Raw genomic sequence first — 22,277 nt, 5'->3', positions numbered from 1 at the left:
AAAACAACAAAAAAAAACGAGTGTGCTTGCTTTTTTTCCAGCCAGCCCCGCAGAAAAGCGGCCGTGGCAGCAGCAGCCGCGATGGGAAACTGCCCGTGGCCGCAGAGGCCGGTTCAGCCGGCAGGGAAGAGCAGCTCCCTGCCCGGGCAGCGACCCGCCGGCCCACGGGATTTGCTTTGGCTTGTCCCGGGCTTCGCGGCACTGCTGCTGGCCCTTTCGCTGCGGCACCGTTGCGTTCCCTGCTCTTTTCCCCAGCGACGCCCGTGGGAAGAGCCGCCACGGGTGCTGTGCCTGCTGCGTGCGCGGGCCGGGCTCCCCCGGCACCGCTCGCCCCATGATCGCGGGTTTTTAACTCCCGACGGGTGCTGCAGAGCCCTTGCCAACCTGCTCCCCCCCACACACACCCTTGCTCTGCGGATCTCGGAGGAAGGGGAAATGTTTTTTTCTCCCCTTTTCCATCTTCTGAGCGTGGGAGGGCAGCGGAGCCGTGCCGAGGGGTGCGCAGAGCAGGGCTGGCAGGAACGAGCGCCACGACGGGGGCTGATAAAAGCAGCGCTCGGGCTCCCTGACCTTCTGCTCCTTACTGTTCCAGTGCTCGCTTTCTGAGCTAAAAATACCTTTTACCTTGACTGCTGTTAAGGAGGAACTCCCGCTTTGCAGGTTGTTTGGGATTCGAGGGAAGAAAGAAGAGGCAGGGCTCAATTAGCCTGGCTGAATTTACAGGCCAAGTTCTGCGGCTGCATGGTGCACGCTTTGATGCAGGCAGCAGGACAGGCCTTTTTCACTTCTCCGTGCACGTACTTGGTGTTGTTATTCCTGTGTTTACAGCCCTCCTCGTAATGACACTGCTGGTTTTTCTGCTCTGAAAAAAGCCCAGCGCCGTGCTGAAATGAGCGGAATATCCGGGAGGACAACGCCGCGGTGCAGCTCGTGCAGTGCAGCTTTCCTGAGCCCCACCGGACCTCTCCCGGTCATTCCCGCTGCCCTTCTGCTCGGCGCTGTTTAATTCTGGGACTTTTTCCCATTCGGAACCCCTGTGCCAGGAATGCACCAACGCACGCGGCTCAGTAAAAAGGGCTCTGTGTTCCTGCTACCTGCTGTGGCCACTGCGATGAGCAAGCAGCGGCAAGCACCAGGTGCCTCTTAGTTAATGCAGTGTGCTTTTAATTGCAAAAAACTAAGTGTAGGTAGGCTGCTTGTTTTTCTTCCACCGTCTGCTATTTCACACTCGCCAGCACCCATGCTCTTCACCCACAAGACCTGCCACAAGTAGGTCATCTGTCACACTTTTCCCCCCGAGCCGTCCCTGCTCAAGTTGTGCAATGCCGTAGAGCACCGCCTTTTGAGCGCTTGGTGTCTTCTTGCAGCAGGTCGAAAACCCAGTGAAAACGATTGCAGAAAAACTGAACAGAAAGTTGCTGAAGGTACTTTGTTGTGCCGTGATAACGTGGTATGTTAAGTTTTTCTTACTGTTCTGAAGCCCTGGCTGTACTTGACTTTATTCAGAAGCAAAGCTAATATTTTCTGTATAAGAAACCGGAGCGTTTCGTACGGCCTGGGAAGAGATCCGCCTCAAAGGGAGCCCGAGCAACCTCCTCCTGGTCGGCGTGCTGTGTGTGACGGCGGGGAGTGACACGCGCATCTGGAGAAAACCAGCAAGGCGGCTTTGTAAACGTCCTTCAGCCAAAAAATAGGAAAAATGCATCTCAGAGATGGAACAAAGACCCAAACGGGTTCTTCTCCCCCTGCCCTGAACTTGCTGCGTTTCCTCTTCTTGCTTAACAAGCAGGCAGCCGACAGCTGCTGGCAAAGCTTGAAAATAGCCCAAGAGTGTAGCGTGTCACAAAGCACGCCGAGCCTCTTTTGGTCAGGAGCGCCGAGGGGCTCCCTAGGTGGATTATCTATAGGCCAGCTTCGGGCAAGCGGCGCGGCTGCCTTCCCCCGGCCATAAATAGCCCCCGCAGCCCGCTTCTGCGGCTGCTGGGAGCGCTGGTTCTGCGCCGGCCCTGAACAATAACGGGTAGGATCAGGCTCTGCTCCCCCGAAGCCTAGCACTTCCATCCTGCCACTGATGCCAGCTCCTGGAAGCCGTCTGTGCATGTTTCAATTACCCTCTAACGACCGCATCAGCAAACAGCGCTAACGAAATGACCGTCCTGAGACTGCCGTGCAGGGTTTCGGCGATTTGGAAGCCGTAACATAAAAGTTACGTCCCTGATTAGAAGCAGAAGTGCTGCGTTAATAGTCCTCGGCTATTTAATTCCCAGGCTACGGCTGCCTGCCGTTCAGGTTTTCAGGATCGATTGCAGTTGGGCATCGCTGAGCGTGCACAAATGTTTCTCCAGATGAACATTTTGCCATGCAGCAGACGTCGACAGAGTCACAAAAGCCCCAAACCTTGTCACCAGCCCTTCTCTGGGCTGGCCACAGCGTCAGCCCTGTCCTGAGCACCCCGGGGCCAGGACGTGGGGAGCTGCAATCCCCCGGCAGCTCTGCTAGGCAGGGGCCTCCGGCGCCCGGCTGTGTGCAGGAGCACGGAGGGATGTGCCCGTCCCCGTACAGCAGGCAGCTGTGCGAGCAAACTGCGCCTGCGGCTGGCAGCCTGTGGCGTGCAGAGCAGCTGGGGCCGATTCTCCAAGAAGCGTTGCGCGGAGGGCTCGGCCGTGGTTGCTGCTGGCTGTCCCGAGCTGCCCGGTGCGGTGCTCTGGGTGCTGCCCCTTCGCCCTGCGCTGGAAGCCAGCCCCGCTTGTCTGCAGCACCACGGCCCAAAAAATGGCAGGCAGAAAACCACCTCCTTCACCCAGTGCCTTTCCCCTGGCTCTGCCCGCTGGTGTGTCCCCAGTGGAAAACACGTGTTGGTCAAGCTTCCCAAGGAAGCAAGCAAGGCACGTCCAAACCGTCAGCCTCAGCCACCCTCCCGGTCTCCTTTGAGCTCGCTGCCCAGCAGATTTGGCAGAGCACCAGCGATTCGGGAGGCCTTATCTTCCCGTGAGCCCTGTGGAACTGGCAGCTGGGCGCAGCCGATGCCCCCGCGGAAGGGCAACGCTCCGGACTCTGCGAGATACCAGCGAGCCCTCGGGAGCCCACCCACAGCGCCCCAGGTGTAGGCAGCCAGGCCTGTCGGTTCTGCGGCTCACAGTCACTCGTTAGACCCAACATTTTCTTCATTATTTTTTTTTTTTGGAGGGACGCAGCCAGCCGCCCTTCGCACCCCGTCGCGTTTCCTGTCTGTTTTCCCCACAGACCACAGCCCGCCCGCCTGGCCAGGCGCCAGAGCCCTGCCTGACCCCTCGGTGGCATTTCAGCTCCGAGTTCCTCAGCGAGACAGCGGCCAGAACGTGGGCCCGAGGCCTTCCCAGCTGCTGTGTTTGTCCGGGGGGGTGATGCACAACTGTGAAGTGCAGTCCTGGCCAGGAAAGGCCGGAGGAGAGAGCTGCCACGTAAACGCCTGGGTTGGGATTTCCGCAGCGCTACGCCGGGTGCGCCTGTCCAGTGAGGCAGAAGTTATCAACGCGAATGTGGCGATCAATGAATTTGCTTTTCAAATACGAAGTGCCTGAAAACGGGGCCCCGGGTGGCTGGTAATTAGGCCTCTTTACTGCAAATGCCCACGTGCGTGTGGCAAAGCACGCGGCTTCCTACCGCGCACCCTTCAACTTTGCTTTCTTGCTGCGTGCAATAAATACATCTGGTTGCTGGTGATCATACAGACACGACAGCCGGTTTATTTCTCAGTTTATATTAAAACATTTTGAATCTGTTTTGTGTGTGCTTAATTCAAGGTGTGACTCAAAACCCATTAGGCCATAACTTCACTTGGGAAATTTAGGAATGCCGAATATATCTCGGCTTGCTTTGTCTATGGAGGGATTTCATTAGGCGGTTAGAAGACACTAGAGTGCAGAGCTCTTCGTATGGAACCAGTATAACAAGCAGAGGTGAAATATGCACGGTCCTTGCAAAACCAACAAAACATAGATGCTGTGACTTCCATGCGAGTGAAAAATCCTACAGGCAGGTGACTGAGAAATCCGTTTGTGTAATCGAATGCCATCTTGCAACCATGAAGCCGTCCGTGCCATCTGGCAGCAGCGCTTCAAGGCTCTGAGTGAGAATGCTTGTATTTTATTAATAAAATGTATGTGATGCAGTGCAGACTCAGTGCCTGTGACGGAGCAGGATGCTGAAATGGGTTCCGGCTTTTTCCAGAAAACTTCTGCCCTGATTTTTAATTATGTGCACGTATCATTTGGTGATATTTGATTCATTCCAAAAGCAAAAAGGCTTGCTTGAGGAAAATATGTTGAGTTCTGAGGATTTAATTTGCGGTGATCACTTAAAATATCCCAAGAACAGCGTGAGCTTCTTATGTGAGAGATCCGGTGCTTCAAGAGGGGCTTCCTCAGAAAAATTAGAAATATTATCCTTGCTGAGGATAAACACAATTATACAATCAGGTACCACCAGGTTCTGACATATAGAAAACAGTATTTTAGAAGGAGATGTCAAGTATGTGCCAGTTAAGTATGTTTTAATTTTTAGGATGCTTATTATTTCCACTGAGAATAAAAAGAAGTAACGACTAATTAGTACTGCTAATATTTACCATCTTGTTTTTCTGACAACTTGATATTTTCTTGTAATTGTAGCTGCTAATTAGAAGAATATAATTGTTAATGGAAGACGGAAATATTATACCTCTAAGCTCAAGGTAAATCGTCAAGGTTGTGAAACAACAAGTTTTATTGGTTTTAACAGCAAATCTCTTAAACCAGTGTTACTGAAGTTGCATTCAATGACACATTTATCGCAGCACCCAGGCTTTAAAAAGCCATTTAATGCTAGTGAGAAGTGTCAGATTCACAGCTTTTGGATGCAAAACCAAACACTATCTTCACAAGAGCAACATGTCCCTCTGTTAACTCGATCTCTTGACAGCGGGACTGTGTCCGTGCTCCAGCTTGCCCAGCCACCACGTGCAGCGTGTTCCTGTAACAACATTCACCCACACGATGTGTGATGTTCACGATGTGCACAATTTTATTTTAAAATCCAACTCCCCCAGGGGACGCGGAGCAGTGCCGGTGACAGCCGCTGTGGGGACGAACGCACGGAGGCCTTGTGCACCCAGGGCGCCCCTTCCACTGCCTGCCCCCGGGGCCTTCCCCTCACGAACGGTTTTTAGGGGGCCACAGGACAGCAGCAAGGGGCTCCCTGAGCACACACCTTCCTTAGGACACACACGAGCGCGAAGCGTGGGCTCGTGACTGGCCCCGTTCCCCTCAGCAGCGTGGGGCGGCCTGACGGCAGCGGTGCTTCGCTGCAGGCAGCCTGGCTCTGAGCTCAGTGTTTGTGTGTCCAGGTGCTTTGTGGCACTTGTACGGCACGGCGTGTCCAAAAGCGCGTTGGTTTTTCCAGGTTTGGGGCTTGTTTATTGACAGGGCCTCGAAATTCACTAAATTAACTGCTGTCACACCAACTCTGCCGACACCCGCGTCCTGGCGGGCGGGGGCGACAGGACCGGGCTGGGGCTGCCCGCGGAGCCGCCCGCGCCCCCCGGCAGCCTGCCAGCGGCTCCCGGTGCCGGCCACGACGAGCTCCGCTCCCCCGCCCCCTCACCCCTCGCCCTCCGCCCTCCCTGATGCGACCCCCCCCCCCCCGCCGGGGTCGCCGCCATGGCGGCCCCGCGCCCCTCCCCTCCCCTCCCGCGTCCCCCCCCCCCCCCCCCTTACAACGGCGGCGCGGGGCACGCCGGGAGTCGTAGTCCTGCGGGCGGGCGCGGGCGGCGGCGGGCGCGGGCCGCCTCCAAGTCCCGTGCGGCGCCGCGCGGGGTGAGGTGCCCGGATGAGGCCGGGCGCCGGAAGAGAAGCGCGTCTCGTCGGGGCCGGCCATCTTGTGCGGCAGCGAGCAGGGCGCGGGGCCCGGCAGCATCGCAGCAGGATCCCGCCGACGGGGGCCCATCATGCCCGGACACCTGCAGGAGGGCTTCGGCTGCGTCGTCACCAACCGCTTCGACCAGCTCTTCGATGACGAGTCCGACCCCTTCGAGGTGCTGCGGGCGGCCGAGACGCGGCGGAAAGAGAGCGGCGGCGGCGGAGGGGGCCAAGGGGGCGGCGGGGCCCGCGGCGGCCCGGCGGGAGCCCAGAACAGCTCCTCCGGAGGCGGTGCCGGCGGCGGAGGGGGTCCGGGCCAGGCGGGGGCCGGCGGGGGTGCCGGCAGCGCGGCCAAGCAGCTGCGCCGGGAGTCGCAGAAGGAGCGCAAGAACCCGCTGCCCCCCTTCGCCGCCTCCGCCGGGGGCGCCGCCGACCGCCGCGAGGAGGGCACCGGGCAGCCCGGAGCGCCGCTGCGCAAGGAGGGTGAGCGGGGCCGCGCCGGGCCGGGGGGGAGCGGGGCCGGAGGGGGGGCGGGGGGGGGGCACACGGCCAGGGCCGGCCCCGCACAAAGGCGGCGGCGGCGGAGCGGGGCCGGGGGGAGCGGGGTTGGGGGGTTTGGGGGGTTTGGGGGCTCGGGGCTCGGCTCCCGCCGCGGCCACGTGGGGGAACGGGGACGGGCCCGGGGCCCTCGGCACCTGCTGGGGCCGGGCCGGGCCCGGGGAGCCCCGCGGGGCCGCCGCACGTGGCCGCCCGCGAGGCGCCCAAAATGGAGCCGGGCGTGGGGCTCGGCCCGGGACGGCTCGGGGACGGGGGGACACGGCCCGGTACCGGCGGGACACGGCCCGGTACTGCGGGGCACGGCTCGGTGCAGGGCGCTCTTCAGAAGGCCCCACGCGAAGCGCTCCGCAGCGATGGGAGCGGGGCCGGGCTGCGTGCTCCCGCACGGCCCTGCAAAGCCAGCAGGGGCCTGGACAGGTGACCCAGGGAGTTGCGACTTCTTTTTTTGTGTGTGTGTGTTTAAAAAAGGCAATCGAAGCGCAAATAGAGTAAATAAACACGGTCTGGGCAAATTGATGGATGTGACAGGGCGCCGCGTGACAAGCGGTAGGTGTCGTCCGTCCACGTGCTCCCGTGGCGGGCATCGCGGCCGCGGCGCCCAGCGAGCTGCTCGGGGCGCTGGTGGAGCCCTTGGGGTGCGTCGGAGCGTGGGGAGGGCTCGGCGTGCGGGCGAGGAGCCGGCTCGCTCGCTGCAGTCCAATTCCCTGATCTTCGCAGAAATGCCCCCAGCTCGGAAGAACGCGGTGCCGCACGGAAGCGTGGCGGTGCCTTTGCGCTTCCCGCAGTGCCAGACGGCTCCCACCACGCCTTTACGTTTTTTTTATAAAAAGTTATAACGCGTTACCGTGCGAAATAATACCTGCAAGAAACCTAAAACCGCTCTGCAACAAGCAGAAGTTGGGAGCTGTGTCGCAGCGCTCTTTGCCTGTGGATGTTTTGTACTTTAAAACGTGACACTCGAGAGCTCTTTCCCCGTGAGGAATGCAGTAATTTGTCCCAAGTGGCAATTTACTAAGCCTGCGTCCCCTGTAAATGTTAGTCAGATGCAGATTAATGGCGTTGGTCCTCGTGAGGCAAGTCTGAAACATGGGCAGTGTGTTTGGCCAATGCAACAGAACGCGGAGGGCTTGTTTTTTTTGGTAGGACGAGTTGTTCATGTTTACCTCCCAGTTCTCGTGTTCACTTTCAAGAACAAGCACTACGTTACTGCGGAAAAAATAGCGTTTTGTGGCTTGTTATAGTAATGAAACAGAGAAAATCGGACCTGCTTTTGCAGCAGTGCGTACGGAGTGCTGTAGTAAAGACTCACTTTCCGGATTGAAAATTTCTGCTTTTCTTAGGAGACGATAGTTGTCACACTTGTAAAGGTGTTGGATGCCGTGGTAGTACCGGGGTTTGTGTTCTGAGTGAATATATTACTGTTCAACCTGCCGCCCTGCTCTGGAGAGGGGCAGGTTACTGTGCTGGAGGGTTACCAGTTAAAAGTTTTGTGCTACTCACAAAAAGAAACACTCCCAGGTTTTGGTGAGGCTCCCCTGGAACCGGGTTTTTCTGAGCACGGGGTGTTGAGCTTGAAATTCAGAAGCTGCGGATTGTTCATCCCAGTTCTGCAGCACGCCTCCTGTGTGACACTGGCCCGTTCGCTTTCCTTGCTAGGCTGTACCCCAGAATAAAATGGTCCCTCTCAGCCCGAGAGCTCTTCTCAGAGTAAATGGGAGTTCAACTCCCGTGTTTCTCTGGGAGCGAGGATTCCTGAGCAAGCAGTGTATGTCATGCAAACTTCATGGGAAGTACAGCTTGTAAGGTGAGGAAGACATTGTTCATTTGGGCGTGTTGGCTTGGATATCATTACAAGTGTAACTTCTGGGGCCCCACCCAGGCACGGCACTGCTTGTTAGGCAGGAACTTCTTTCTTTGAGAATATTAAAAACTGGCTTTTTTTTAAAATTTAAAAGATAGCTCGCGCTTCTCGAGGGCAGCCACAGTGGGTGGTGGTTCCGTGAGGTTTTTCTTCCCTAAACATTTTGGAAATCCGGCAGAGTAACAAAAGAGGACTGAGTGGTGCTGTTCTTCAGAAAGAGCTGTGCAACAGGCCTTTCGGGAGGTGAGTGGAAAAGAAAGCGGTGTAAGATCCTTCTTACACCCCGAAGTAAGCGTGCAGCTAGGTGAGTCTTGCTCAGGGAGCCTGTGTTGGAGCATGCAGGTTGGCGCGGGGCAGCGCCCTGCTTGGTGACCAGCCCCTTTTGTAGGGGGCTCGCTGCTCCTCAGGGTGCCGGCTGGCCCCGTTGGGGGCGCGCACCCTGCCCAGGTAATCCTGCTGTCCGCAAATTTCTCCAGGCAGCACGCGTTAGGGTGAAGCAAGGTGGCTGTCACAGGGATGTAGCTGCAGTGAAGCTGCTGACCTTTTGGTGCGTACCGAAGGAAAAGCCCAGGTTCTGCCTGAAAAGTAGCCTTCAGGGAAAAGCAAAACTTCCCTCGATCCTCCTCTGCAAGCTGGTCGCCTGACACAGGTCCCTAATGGTGTGTGTGCTCTGACAGGTCTTGGTTTCTACAGTATTTAAGAGCGTACGCTTGTACAAAATGCAGCTTGGTTGAAATGCTGCCTAAAAACGTGCATTAGAAGAGTCGAATGATCTGCAGGGACTTTTTTGTGAAGGTATTGTTCCTGTGATTACGTGGTCACAGGGCTCGAAGAAAAACTTGAATTCCGGCTTCTGTTCGGGGTGTTAGAGCCGGTATCTCTCCCGGAGCAGCTCCGCATTGTGTTGATGTGTTTTGCCTAATGTTTCAGGGATAAGGCGCATTGGCAGGAGGCCTGATCAGCAGCAGCAGCAGCAGCAGCAGGGTGAAGGCAAGCCCATCGAAAGGAGACCGGAGCGGCGACCTCCTCGCGAGCGCCGATTTGATAAACCTGCTGATGAGAAAGGCGAAGGAGGAGAATTTTCCGTTGATAAGTAAGAACTTGTCTTGCGTGATGAGGAACTTTGTGATATTCTGGAGTGGGGCTGTCCTATCTTCCGCTACTAAGCTTAAAAAAAAAAAGCCATTTCACTCAAAATTAAATAGATTGAATTGTATTTGTCAGTCACGAGAAGAGCCTGTGTCAGAATACTTCTCTTCCCTTCTGCACGATCTTATTTGCAAACTTGGCTCAAGTTCCAGACCAGGAATCGTGTCACGTGAACAGTTCTGTTGGTTTAACAGAAGGCATGGCTTAGATCAGTAAGGTACCCACCATACTTCCCAAAATCCATTTCAGAGAGGTGAGGAGAGGAACTCAAGTGTAGCTCTTGCCTGCAGCCTGAGATGTTTGCTCTGACAGCTGTTGCTTAAATCCACACAGCTGACTTCAAGCCAATGCAAGTTTGGCTGTGTAGGTGTTCGCACCTTGGCTGCAGCGGCTTCAGATCTGGACGTGATGAAGCCATCTTACGACTCAAGCGTTCAAAGTATCGTGTGGTAGTCACTGTTAAAACACCCCTGAAATTTGGGTGAAGGTGAGATGAACAGAAACTGTAGCACCAGCTGGTGACGTGACACAGCACAAACACTGGTTTGGAACAGTGGACAGAAGATGCAAGTTAATAGTGAGATGCAAATAGATAGTAACTCAGCAGAGTGTTTCTTACAGATTGTAAAATGCAGACTGCATGTGGGTTTGTTCAGTGTAATAATAGTTTGGTGTTGAGGTAGACTGTACGTAGAATGAGCTCCTTTGGAAGGGACCCCCAAAGACCACGGAGCCCAGCTGCCCGGCCACCCCCAGGCCATCACATTACCGAGGGCATTGCCCAAACGCCTCCTGCATGCCGCCAGGCGTGGGGCACCAACCGCCCCCAGGGAGCCCCTGCCACTGTGTGTCCGTCTGCACAGCGAGGGAATATCCCCTGAAAGCTTAGAGTCATGACATAAGCACAAACTGCCATTGTCAAGGAAATAAAATCCTCACTAGAGGAAAAAGAGAACCTTAAAAGTCATGTCGTAAACTCCTGGTGGTGAAATATTGCAGTTTGGCTGTTCCGTCTAGACCCATTCTTGACCGACCTATGCGTGGACGTGGTGGACTTGGAAGAGGACGTGGCCGTGGCCGTGGCATGGGCAGAGGAGATGGGTTTGACTCTCGTGGCAAACGTGAATTTGACAGACATAGTGGCAGCGATAGATCGTAAGTCTTTTTCTATTGCTTTTTTGGCTGTTCTTTACAATAATTACATTTTTAAGTTTGCCTTTGAATTCCTGTATCTGGACACTATAATGTTAACTCAGTTTTGTTAGTTCTGTTTCACATTCACATTTCAGCGGCCTGAAGCATGAGGACAAGCGTGGTGGCAGTGGATCACACAACTGGGGAACCGTCAAAGATGAGCTAACGTTAGTAATCCCTAATTGCTCTAAAATTACTAATTAGTAATGTATGAGATGGCTTCAGCTTCTAAAACGGGGATTTTTCTTTGAAGTTTGGAACAGGGGGCTGTCTTGTACTGGTATTTGAACAATTCTTTTACTAAGAACAGTCTAGTTTTAGCAGCTCTTTTATCAGGTTGAGCATACTTTTCTCCAAGTATTAGAGTGAAAACAATGTTTCCGGTGTCTAGACTGTTTAGTGTCTCAAGGTGTGACGGGAGGCATTCAGAACGGGAGCTTCTCAGTGGGGAAAAACAAGGGAAGATGGAAACCATAGAATTGTAACGGTGGGGAGGGCAGCAGCTCTTAATGAAATAGTTCTCTTTTAAAGAAGAGCAGGCTGTGTAAACGTACTATAGAACCTAGTCATTCATATTGCATAGTTTTAAGTAGGGATGAACTTTAAATTTAAAAAATGTAATTACAGCGAGTTGGATCAGTCGGCTGTAACTGAGGAAACGCCAGAGGGAGAGGAACATCCGCCTGCTGACTCTGAAAATAAGTGAGTAGCCCCCTCTTTTCAGATGTTCTTTAATTGCTTCAAAGATATCGACACTTTGCCTTTAACTTCTGATAATTTTCCTACTTCTGTTTTTACAACATTCAGATTCTGTCCTTCAGGAGATACAGAATTAATCACAATACTGCTAAAAACCTGTCTCTTTAAAAACAAAAAAAAACAACTGCATCTGTAGAAGTTCTCTTGAACTTTTCGTTAATGTCATGCAAGCTCTTAGGTCACTTTCAGATTTAGTTATTAATAATCAGTTGTAATGTGCTTAGGATCTCAGGATTGGAAGTGCAAGTACCAAATCCAAAAGCAACCATGCTCCTAACTACTTAGAACAGCCAAGCAGAGGGGGTAGGATGTCCTTCTGACAGCGGAAGGCAACTCCTTAAACTTAGCTTTTCAAAACAGCTGTTGAGACAGTGTTGCTAGTGTTGTGGAAGCAGGGTTGTGCCTCCCTCTTCCATTCTCTGGCTTCTGGGCAGCTTTCTGAGAAGTTAAGTTGCTCGCTTCTCATCTCACTTGGACACTGGTAAAGAAGCAGCCAGTGACTGGGTGAATCAAATAACTTCAGAGGAGCAGAGTGGTCAGCTGTGGGACTTGAAGTTCATTTGGAGGAATACAGTTTCTTAGGGAAGTGCAGTATTTTAGTGTGTGTTCTACAGTGGATTCAAAAGAAAACGGCAAACAGGTATTTTGAAATACTTGTTTGCCCACAATTTTTAACGTGCAGTCGTCCGTAGCTTGATTTCCTCAGTTACTGGTAAAGAGGAGACAGCTGCTCGGTAGAGACTAAAATGATTTCTTTTAATTACATCACTAAATGCTGTCATTTCCCTGAGGTTCTGGGTGTCCAAGGGTAAACTTGTCTTGTAAATAGAAGGAGCCCAAGGATTTTTAAGGAATTACAGCTTCAGCATTGGTCAGAAAACACAGGCTGGCTAGTCCTGGAAAAAAATGTGTTACAAATCTGGATATATGAAATTCGCTGGGTACGCAGTATTTTCTGGGTCTTTAGTAGTAGTAGTGCCCTGGTGCTTCCGCAGATACCAACCCGTCCTTGTGCACATCAGCTATCTGCGAAGTTCCGATGGGGCTTTTCATCCTCAGATCTGCAGAAAATGTGTGTGCTTTGTGGTTTCAAGTATGCCACTTCTGCTGCAATCCGTCAGTTAGGTTTACAGAGAAGCATCTTCACACGGGTTGATTTCCAGTTTGTCTATTTTGGATCTCTAATCGGAATATTTCAGTAGAACTGTGGGATGTTTTACTGGATTAAAATAGGGGGAATACCAAGGAGTAATGTCTCTGCACCGAGCAATAAGCATGCTTTTGAATATATAACGTGTAAAAAATCATGCTGTTCTGTGGAATGAGAAAAATACAAAATACAGTAATTTTGATGCAAAACCTCTTCATTATTATATCAAAATTAATGGCTACAGAAAAACCTTCTCTTCTAAGTTGATGCTTTTGTGATGTTTTTGCTGCGCATGTGGCACTACCCTTCTGTAATGTCAGAATACCTCATAAATCAAATGGAGTTGCATAAGCACACAGAAGAATGACGAGAGGGTTGACTGCCTGTGTAGCTGGAACATGATCTGTTACTGAACATGGTGGTTGTGTTTTACTTAAAAATAGCTCTTTGGCAGGAGCTGGAGAGGATTTACAATGCGGTGATACATCTCAAGTCACTGAGTTGTGTGCTTGTTTTGTCAAGTTAGCTGAGAGTAAAAATTGGTTACCTGGGATGTTAATAATTGTCTTTGAATCAAGGAAGCCGATTAGTCAAAGCTGATTATTAAAAATAAAGTTCTGAGAATTACGGTAAGAACAAGCTCCATCTCACTGTCCAACCTGAAACATTGTGAGGAAGGTCTTGGAAAAGGTTGAGAAACTCGTTGCAGTCTGTTGGAAAAGGTGGGCTCTCACACTTGCAAAGACAATCACAATTAATATGCAGAACCTGCAGCATCAGCGGGAGTGGGGGAGTTGAGTTTTAGATAAATGCACACATTTCAGTGCTTTTTTATAACAACAGAAATGTTTATTACAATCTGGTGCTGATTAGGAACTGCTGTTGAATTCTCTGTGTATAGAGTACGAATTCTAAGGTCATGATCATGTTATGCATGAATTTACTACAGGGAGAATGAGGTTGAAGAAGTTAAGGAGGAAGGTCCTAAGGAAATGACCCTGGACGAATGGAAAGCTATTCAAAGTAAGGATCGTGCAAAAGTTGAGTTCAACATCCGTAAACCAAATGAGGGTGCTGATGGGCAATGGAAAAAAGGATTTGTTCTTCACAAGTCAAAGAGCGAGGAGGTAAAGTGATTTTTGTTATTTGCTAGTGTCCAGATTGTTTAGGCTTGCCTATTGATGCATATTTCTGGAGGGGAAGCTCTGCTCCAACAGGCTGACCTGGTGCTAAAAGTTTATAAAGTGAGAATAACATTTCTCATCATGAAGTTGAGGCGGTGCAGTAGCCTTAGCAGCTGCTCTTACGATGGTTAGTTCTTGCCTTTGGTGTACGTCCTTAGGCTGATGTGTAAATACCGTGTTACAACCTAACCGTTCCGAGTGGGGACCCCAGTGCTGCTGCAGCTGGGCAGGTCCCGCTGTAAGGACTGTCCCTTGGTGAGCATTTCTTCAGAAGTTCGTTCACCACAATTAAATTTTCCCTTTTAAAAGGGTTCACAGTACCACCTCTGTTAGCCTTGCTCAGCGCGCAGATTGACTGCGCTTGCTGAACTCTGTGTAAGACTGCAGAAGTACTGGTCGTGCCTCAGCCACCTCAGTACCCGAACTGTGTGCCTGAAGTCTGTGTCTTGGTCTGTAACGTTACGTGGCCATGTGCCTCTGAAGTTCCTTTAGCCACCAGGTGAATTACGTTTGTATGCTGCAGCGATACCCACCGTAGTTGCTGCAGAATCACTTTAAAGCTGTAGTTTCTCAGACGTACTCGTTTTGGTCGTTACAAAGTGTAATTTCCTTTTTAACTAGTGAGCATGGCCAGGGGAGAGACGTGTCCTACTTCAGAGGGGAGGGAGGTGCTGCTCCCTAACGCAGGGCTGTGGCAGCTGGATTCAGTTCCAGAAACTGTCAGGGCCTTTTAATCTTTTGTTTTTAACGCTCTGTAATATCTGAAATGGCCCACTGTTAATCAGTGGCCTTCGGCTCTATTTAGCAGCTGGCTTTGACTCCCTTTGAAGTAACTAAATACTGTGTAATGTGCTGTGTGGTCTCCTAATGTGTGTTTCTGTTCACACCTTGCCATTTTTTTCTCATAAGCTGGGGCCTGGTGTACAATGGGGAAGCACTGTCCATCACTTTGCCATGAAAACTCCATTTCTGATCTCACCAAACTCGGAATGAGTTTGTCACGGCCGTGCCATTTTCTTTTCCTGCTGCGTGCGGTAGTCCTGTTATTTTCCTGAAGCTGCTTACTGTGTGAAGTTTTCATAAAACGCTGCTTTCTCTGAAGGGGGAGATTGAGTTAGACTAAATGCTGCTGTGTACCAGGAGAATAAAGTTGAACAGAAGCGCTCACCGACTTTACCAAGGTGTGTTAAACTGGAATCCTGTGAGTGTCAAGAAATCCCCCCCAGCTCCAGTCTCTGGAGCAGATGTATACGGTGTTCAGTTAGTGGCACACGGTGTGTTTTTAAACATACGGATGTATGATAGTGTGATAAGATGGTTGTATTCTCGGGTAGTTAAAAGCTGGAAAACTCCGTGCAGTATTCTTCATCCAAAAAAATTAATTAATAGCTAAGGAGAAGTAGTAATCAAATCACTTCAGTGATTAGTAGGTTGTTCTTTTTGAGGTGTATTCAGTTAATTTACTCTGATATGAGTGAATTGGGTATTTCTCACACTAGTGCATAAGCCAACCGTTCCTTGCTGTATAAGCACAGAAGGGAGGTACCAACAAAAGTGCCTTCAAATCTAGAAGCTTCCAGACTTCATCCAGCAAACGTCTCTGCCCGCGTCAGTAATCATTGTTCGCTGATCCCTTGGGAGGCAGCGTGTGTTCTGCAAGTTTTAGAGCAGGGTAGTTCCTGAAACACAGGTGTTAGAAAAGCTTTCGCTGCAGTTCATTTGTGAACGGTTTGAGAAGGTGGAATAACGAGAAGTTAGGAACAAAGCCGCCTCGTCATCCGCTGTTCTTGCTCTCCTTGTCTTCTTGGACATCCCTTTGAGTCATGAGGTGAGGCTGGTGTAAGGTTTCCGTGATCAGTGGTAAGAAGGGTGTTGATACGTGCAAGTGGCTTGGTTTATAGGTAAATTCTGGGTTTCAGCCCCAAATCTTCTGTACTTGAGTAATCGCAATGCGTACCAGCAGATTTTTCTGAGAGGTCGGGAGTGAAGAGTTGCAAGAACCTCCCTTGTTCGTGTAGCTTGAGATCTCCTGGGAGAACGCCCTAGGAAGCACGTGAGGCTCTAGCGCTGCTCATCTGCCTCAGTCCCGCTAACGAGCTGTCCTCCTCCTCGCGTTCTTCACCGAGGGCTGAAATGCTCAGCAGTATCTCGGGTCTTCCCTCTCTTTCCCCTTTGCCGTGCAACTACTAGAAAGTGACACGTTGCGTGCAGCGAACTCCTAATGCCGACTCAGGTTCTTGCTGTCTGCCGGCACATATGGATTTAAAGCAGCCCTTGTGTGATGAGACTCCTTCCAGAAGACTGGGTCATGCTGTAAGAGATCCTTCTTCTCGGCAGCGGGCTTAGTGACTTGGGTATTTTGTTCTCCTGATAAAAATGGGAAGGAGTTAAGTTGTGACGAGGTCTTAAAACTTGTTTGGAGTTCGCTGCGAGTTTCTGGGAACAATTCCCCTCCTGGTACATCGGTTCCTGCTCTGTGTCAATCTGCTGCGCTGGGCCCCTTCCCTGGGACTTGAGGCTTTCTTGCCGCTCTGATCGTTTCCTTAGAGAGGAGATCGCAGTGGGAGGCTGGGAAACATGTTCCGGAAAATAGCAGTTCGTCTTCTCAGAACTGAGGGGAATCGCCCTTGAAGGCGGTGCAGAAAGCCTTGTTCCACGAACAGTAACTATTCGGAACCGAGCCAGCCCCCAGCCTCCACCAGCTCCACCTAGTTCTGTGCTCCCGGTGCGGTGCCGGGGACCGGCCCCGTGTGTGGGCTCGAGGAGCTCCCAGCAGCTTGCGTTAAACTTCTTCTTATTCCCGACCCGAGATTTCTCTTTGCCTCCCTCTACGAGTCCATCCTCTGCTCCTTCTGGATGCTTGCACAGCTCTCGTCCTGCTGCTGCTCCGTGTGCTCACTGACACCCGTATCCGGCAAGCTCGTGTGACCTTGTTACCTGTTGTTCCTGTATGTAGCCGAGTCTCATTTCTTCCTTTTGTTTTCTCCCCTTGTTCTTCTGTCACTTTGGCGTGGACACGCAACTTTCATCAGACAAAGGCGATGACAGAAATGCAGGGGAGTCTGCTGGAGTCAAATGAGGTACCGATCCTTTATATCTCACTGGCAATGTGTGTTTTGATCTGAGCCCCTTCTCAAACGAAGGTGTTTGATGCAAAGAAGTCACAAAAAAAGCAAATACGAAGCTCTTCTGTCCATGCCTGTTGTCTCACCACGCAGGACCCCTCGTAATTAGTACCTTCGCTCCTAACTAAGCTGAATTCAAGCCTTACCATAAAAGCTTCTGTCATGAATCTCTTGCGTTTTGCTGTTGCTGTTTTCCATCTCACTGTCCGCTTTGGCTCCCTTTCCCTTAGTGGCTTGTTCTTAACGTTTTCAACACCCAAGTGCAGCGCCCGGTGCCTTCAGGAAGCGATCAGTTACTAGATCAGAGTGCCACCGAGTTGCCGACGCGTGCCAATTAAATGCTTCCAAAAGTGATTCACAATGAGCAGCCCTGCGGTGTGTCTGGGGCTGCGTTACCACCTGACCTCGGGAAGGAAGAGGTGCCAAGTCGTCTTCTAGTGTTTTAAATCATCTTGAGTTATTTTGGGTAAAAAAAATCCTTAGGTTACACGTAGAGTTTGCTGCTTGCTGGGTTTAGCGGTTAAATCGCAGTTAAATGGTAAAAATGCAGTATTTTGATAGACTGCAGTTAATTTTTTATGCAGTAACAGTGTAGGGAAGGAGACGCACAGGACTGTTGTACCAAGGCGCTGATGTGATCCTACCTCTCAGAAAGGAGTCGTTTAACTGCCAGTAAGCTGCAGGTACCGTCCTGGTGCCCTGCAGGGACCGAAGCAGCGGGTGACAACGCTAGGTAGTAAGGAGGGAAGCGAAACCGTGCCGAAAGGTGGTGCTGGCGCCCTGCGCTGCGGGGTGCTGGGGAGGCCGCGGGCACAGCTGGGCCTGGAGAGGGGTTAATAAATAACAAACCCGTGGGGGCAGAGGCTTCGGGGCGCTTGGGACTGACCCGAGGCATCTCTGAGAGCAGCTTTCAGCCGTTGGACTGCAGCCCCCTCTGTACCGCTGGCTGCCTCACGCAGGATCCACGAGCGGTAATTAAAGGTGTCGCGGTGATCACGGTGTGCTTAACCTTGCCTGTGGCGCTTGGGCCGGGGGAAGAAGGCAAACTGAGAATTCTAGAAGTTGGGAGGCTGTAGGGAAGGAAGGGATGCGTCCAAAACACGATGAGTGGGCTTTGTAAGAGGCAGAGCGCTGGATAAACCCATGCTCTGACCCAGTGTGGGCGGTTCTGTGTTTTGTCTATCTTCGTAGTGCCAAAACCTGACTTATCAGACGGAGAAATCATCCTGTGCCAAGTAGGAGAAATAAATGATTTAAACGTGGCCGGTGCTTTTTGTGCTCAGCGTACAGCGACGTGAGGTAGTCGGGGCTGTGCCGCAGGGCTGCAGTTAGGGCGTCGGGTGGGACCTGCGCACGCCGTGCTCTTGGGCTCGCGTTTCTCACCGTTCACGCGCTGGGAACCAGCGAGCTGTGAGAGGTGGCTTCAGCGTGGCGGAGGTGGTACGAGTCACAGGAGTCATCCCTCAGCGCGATTTGTGCGATCGGTCCTCTGCTTTAGCAGAAACGTGTTGGCTACCTCAGTTACACCGTCCGGAGGGTGTTTGTGCTTCTCACTGCCTGTTGGGGCTACTACAAACAGTAGGGGATCCGCACGGCCTCTCTTGCTTTAAATATTTACACAAAGCGAGGCAAACGAAGTGTAAAGCACTCAGGGAGCAAAATCAAGATGGATTACTGAGTGCTTTTTTAAAAAGAATTAAACAAATTGGCAGAACCCAAAGATTCCCCAGGATGTGGGGCGAGAGGAAGTGAAAAGCTAGAAGCAGGCTTCTTTTTGGCTCCATCGTTTGGTCTCAGGTGAGCCTGGCCATGTTCCTGTAAAGGAGCTCTAGACTTTCCCTCGATATCTTGGAAATGTGAAACGACTTTGATTGTTGGAGTGCTTAAACTCAGTGAACGTTACCTGTGTGCAGTCTGTGGTGCCACTCGGCTCCCGGCAGCCCTGCTCTGCCTCTTACCGTGCCTAGGGCGTGCGTTCGGAGGCGAGCACGTACCCTGCGCTGGTGAGAGCACAGCTGCAGGTGAAAACGTTTCCTTGGTGGTGGTTGTTACTCACAAAACCCCCTCGTTGCAGGCTCATGCTGAGGACTCTGTAATGGATCATCACTTCCGTAAGCCCGCGAACGACATCACGTCCCAGCTGGAGATCAACTTTGGAGACCTCGGCCGCCCCGGACGCGGTGGCCGAGGGGGACGGGGTGGCCGAGGGCGTGGTGGCAGGGCCAGCCGCGGAGGCAGGACTGACAAGGTGAGTGGCTACAGCCTCGTCTGCAGGGGCACTTAGGTGTCGCTGGGGCTCTTGCATTCTGTCCTAGGTGTCTTTATTTCTGGGGGAATCGCTCAGGAAATGAGCTGCACGTTAAAACCAAGTAGAACGTGCATTTCTTGCAAGTTGACTTAAAACTCGTTTACTGTTAGGGCAAAAGGAGGAGTGTTCTAGCAGTGTTCCTATTGCACACAAAAAGGGGGAGGGTGGAGAGTAGGTTGGGTTAAAAAAGGTCCCTCTTGAAAAGCTGACTCTTGGAAAAAAAAAAAGCCCCTCTTGCAAAATGATTGCTGTGGATGGGTCTGAGTACTGTCAGGCAGTCCCGTTGGTGTCTGAGCAGAAGCACGGTGTGCTAGGGATTTTGGACACGCGCAGGGCCGCGTGTACTCGGTGACCCTTTGAGGGTGAGGACGACTAGTTATGGCAGCCTGCTCTACCTTGAATTTGAGGAAATTAGGGGCGTTCATGCGGAAGTAGGACTTGCCGTATTTTTCCTAATGTGCAGGAGTTTTTTCAGCCGTAGTCCTAAAGCCCTAAAGAAATGATCAGAAAAAGTATTGCGGGGTGCCTGGGGAGAACGTGTAAGGCTGAAGGGCTGTAGTACAGCTGTGGTAAAGATTTGACTAAATACAGGTCACTTACTTGCCATAAATGCATTTATTCAAATTGCTACGTGCTAGGAGATGAGTTCAGTCCGGGTGGCCTGACTTCTTTCACATAAACCAGACTTGCTCGTTTTTGCCTCTTGCAGGATCTCGTAGGATGCTGGCTTTCTCTTTCTGCTGCATCTTCAAGTTTTTAGATTTATTAGTTTGGAAAAATCTCTCCTGATAACAGTACGGGAAAATCAGTACAGGAAAATACGGAATTGATACTAAATGGGGGTGGTTTTTGCCCCGAGTTGTCTCGCTAACGTGGCATCTTCTTCAAGAGTGCCGTCATAAAGCAGTTAAGTACTTTGAGCCCTGCAGCTGACTTTCTGCTGACTGTGTTCCTTTCCTTCCAGTTGGTCAAGGAGTTCGACGTGATCCACACGCCCAACCAGGTTGGTGATCTCCCCTGCCGCTTCCCCTACCCGTGAGCGTGGCCGTCCCGTGGCAGGGACCTGCTCCCCTCCAGCCGGCCGCGGGAGGTAGCGAGGCCGTACGCCCGTAGCCGTGCTGCTTCCCGCTGCTAGTCCGTGGCCTGGCCGCGTCTGCAGTGACTTAGTCTTACCTGCAGATGCTGACACAAGTTTTATTGGGATGGCTTAATCTCCGTCCTGAGAAACGTAGATGTTTAGGGAAATTTCCACTGTTCTCTCTTTCTACTCCTCTTCCTTTCCACGTTTCTCATGCAGAAAGTGCAGATGATTCTCCGCTGCCTCCTTTCTGCATTTCATTGCAGCACTGTTGTTTCAGGTGTGGCAGAGCCTTTTAAAAACAAAACAACAATAACTAAAAAAAAAACCTGCCAGGGAAGTACTGAGGAGACTTCAGGGTACCATCTGATAGATTGATACACATTTTTTATTAACAACCAGTTTCCGAATGAGGAAAGTTAAATGTGGGGAACGCTGCTGTGAACAGGCCTTTCCTGTGTCACCTCAGTCGTGTCCGTCAGTAAGAGCTGATGGCTGCGTGCTGCTGCTTCGTGTAGGGAGCTTAAGAATGAGGAAAAAAAGTAAGCTGGTGCTATAATCACGTGCCAATACGGTCCACTTGTTTTCTCCAGTGTCTCTAAAGATAGTTTCAATTAAAAAAACATATACATAGCAAACTTTTCCTCAGGAAAAAGAAAACAAGGTGTTGTGCCTGTGGGCTGGTGCCCGCTGGGCAGCACCGACAGCAGGACGCGGCGAGGGGCTAAGGACGCGCAGGGCTCGGTGCTGCGGAAGGTAATAAAATAACTCTCTGATGTTTCTCTTCCAGTCGAGTGCTTCTGCTCCTGATGTAGATGACCCAGAGGCTTTCCCAGCTCTGTCCTAAACTGGATGTCATAAGCCAACCCTGCCCTCGTCGGGCCTTCCTCTCCGAGGCTTGCATGCTTAAGGATCCTAAACAACTAAGAAATTTAAAAAAAAAAAAAAGAAAAAAAAAAAGAAAAAAAGGAGACTGTCATTCATACCATTCACACCTAAAGACTGAATTTTATCTGTTTTGAAAATGAACTTCTCTCGCTACACAGAAGCAACAATATGGTAGTCAGTTTTGTATTTAGAAATGTAATGGTAGCAGGGATGTTTTCATAATTTTTTCAGAGATTATGCATTCTTCATGGATACTTTTTTGTATTGCTGCTTGAAAATATGCGTTTCCAAACTTGAAATATAGGTGTGAACAGTGTGTACCAGTTAAAAGCTTTCACTTCATTTGTGTTTTTTAATTCAGGATTTTAGACGTTTTCCCCCAAACTGCAAACTGCTTTTTAATTATTGCACACTATTTCTGTTTCCTTAGTTCCTGTTCAGCGGGTTTTTACCAGCCCATGGTCTTTTGGAACAACACCCGAACCTTTAATTTGGCAGACTGTTAGTGCTGGACGGAATACTAACTCCTGGAGTGCTTTAGTTTTAAGCTTAATTTCAAACGTGGAGAAACAGTCATTTTTCGTCTGTTCAGTAGTTTGTTTACGCAAAATCTTTATACAAAATTGATACCAGATACTTGAAAAATACTCAAAGCACATTGGTTTATAGTTGCGTACCTGTGTATCGATCCAGCAATGATGTGTGGATAATTGGTCTAAACAGTTTTTTAAAGCTAATGTATTACACCTCTCACTCACCCTTTTTACCTTGATTCCCTCCTCCTTGTCCCTTCAACAGAACAAGATGCTTTGTTGGCAAAAAGAAAAGAAGTTTTTAAATTACCTATGCTTTTTCTTTGGGAGAACAGCCTGCAGATGAGTGACCTTTCCTGGTGCTTGGAGCTGGGAGGGGGGGAAGGCGGTAGCTGCTGCTCGGGTGGTGTGTCCGGGCTCCGGCTGGGACGTGGGGTTAAGCAGCAGGGACACAAGCGCATCAGCGTCTGATGCGCTCGCAGCACTGCTCCTGCAGTGGCAGTTCTGAAGAAGCAGCAGCAGCCACAGGCCCTGGCTGGTGTGGCAGGAGGGAGTTCTGGCTTCTGTTTCAAGCACGGACGTTGCAATCTGTGTGATACAAAAAAAAAAAAAGGCAA

The 22,277-nt window shown here is 51.2% G+C and overlaps 1 protein-coding gene across 7 annotated transcripts; it reads left to right on the top strand.

Annotated features, from left to right (window-relative positions):
- Positions 1-5,846: 5,846 nt before the first annotated feature.
- On the top strand, positions 5,847-21,969 carry SERBP1 (SERPINE1 mRNA binding protein 1). 7 transcript variants are annotated; one of them, XM_048062015.2, is made up of 10 exons: positions 5,847-6,356; positions 9,223-9,385; positions 10,441-10,596; positions 10,707-10,802; positions 11,263-11,337; positions 13,494-13,671; positions 16,761-16,808; positions 18,928-19,101; positions 20,126-20,164; positions 21,030-21,969. In XM_048062015.2, the coding sequence occupies exons 1-10, from the start codon at positions 5,963-5,965 to the stop codon at positions 21,084-21,086; spliced, it is 1,380 nt and encodes a 459-aa protein (XP_047917972.1). In that variant the 5' UTR covers positions 5,847-5,962; the 3' UTR covers positions 21,087-21,969. The 7 variants fall into 7 exon arrangements, with proteins under 7 accessions (XP_047917972.1, XP_047917974.1, XP_047917973.1 ...); XM_048062017.2 differs by having other exon boundaries at positions 5,848-6,356; positions 10,731-10,802; XM_048062016.2 differs by having other exon boundaries at positions 5,849-6,356; positions 10,459-10,596.
- The last annotated feature ends 308 nt before the right edge of the window (positions 21,970-22,277 follow it).

The sequence above is a fragment of the Anser cygnoides genome, chromosome 8, assembly GCF_040182565.1.
Source record: "Anser cygnoides isolate HZ-2024a breed goose chromosome 8, Taihu_goose_T2T_genome, whole genome shotgun sequence".
Classification (NCBI taxonomy): Eukaryota; Metazoa; Chordata; class Aves; order Anseriformes; family Anatidae; genus Anser; species Anser cygnoides.
The sequence above is the reverse complement of the archived record's forward strand: the minus strand, read 5'-3'. Positions and strand labels throughout refer to the sequence as shown.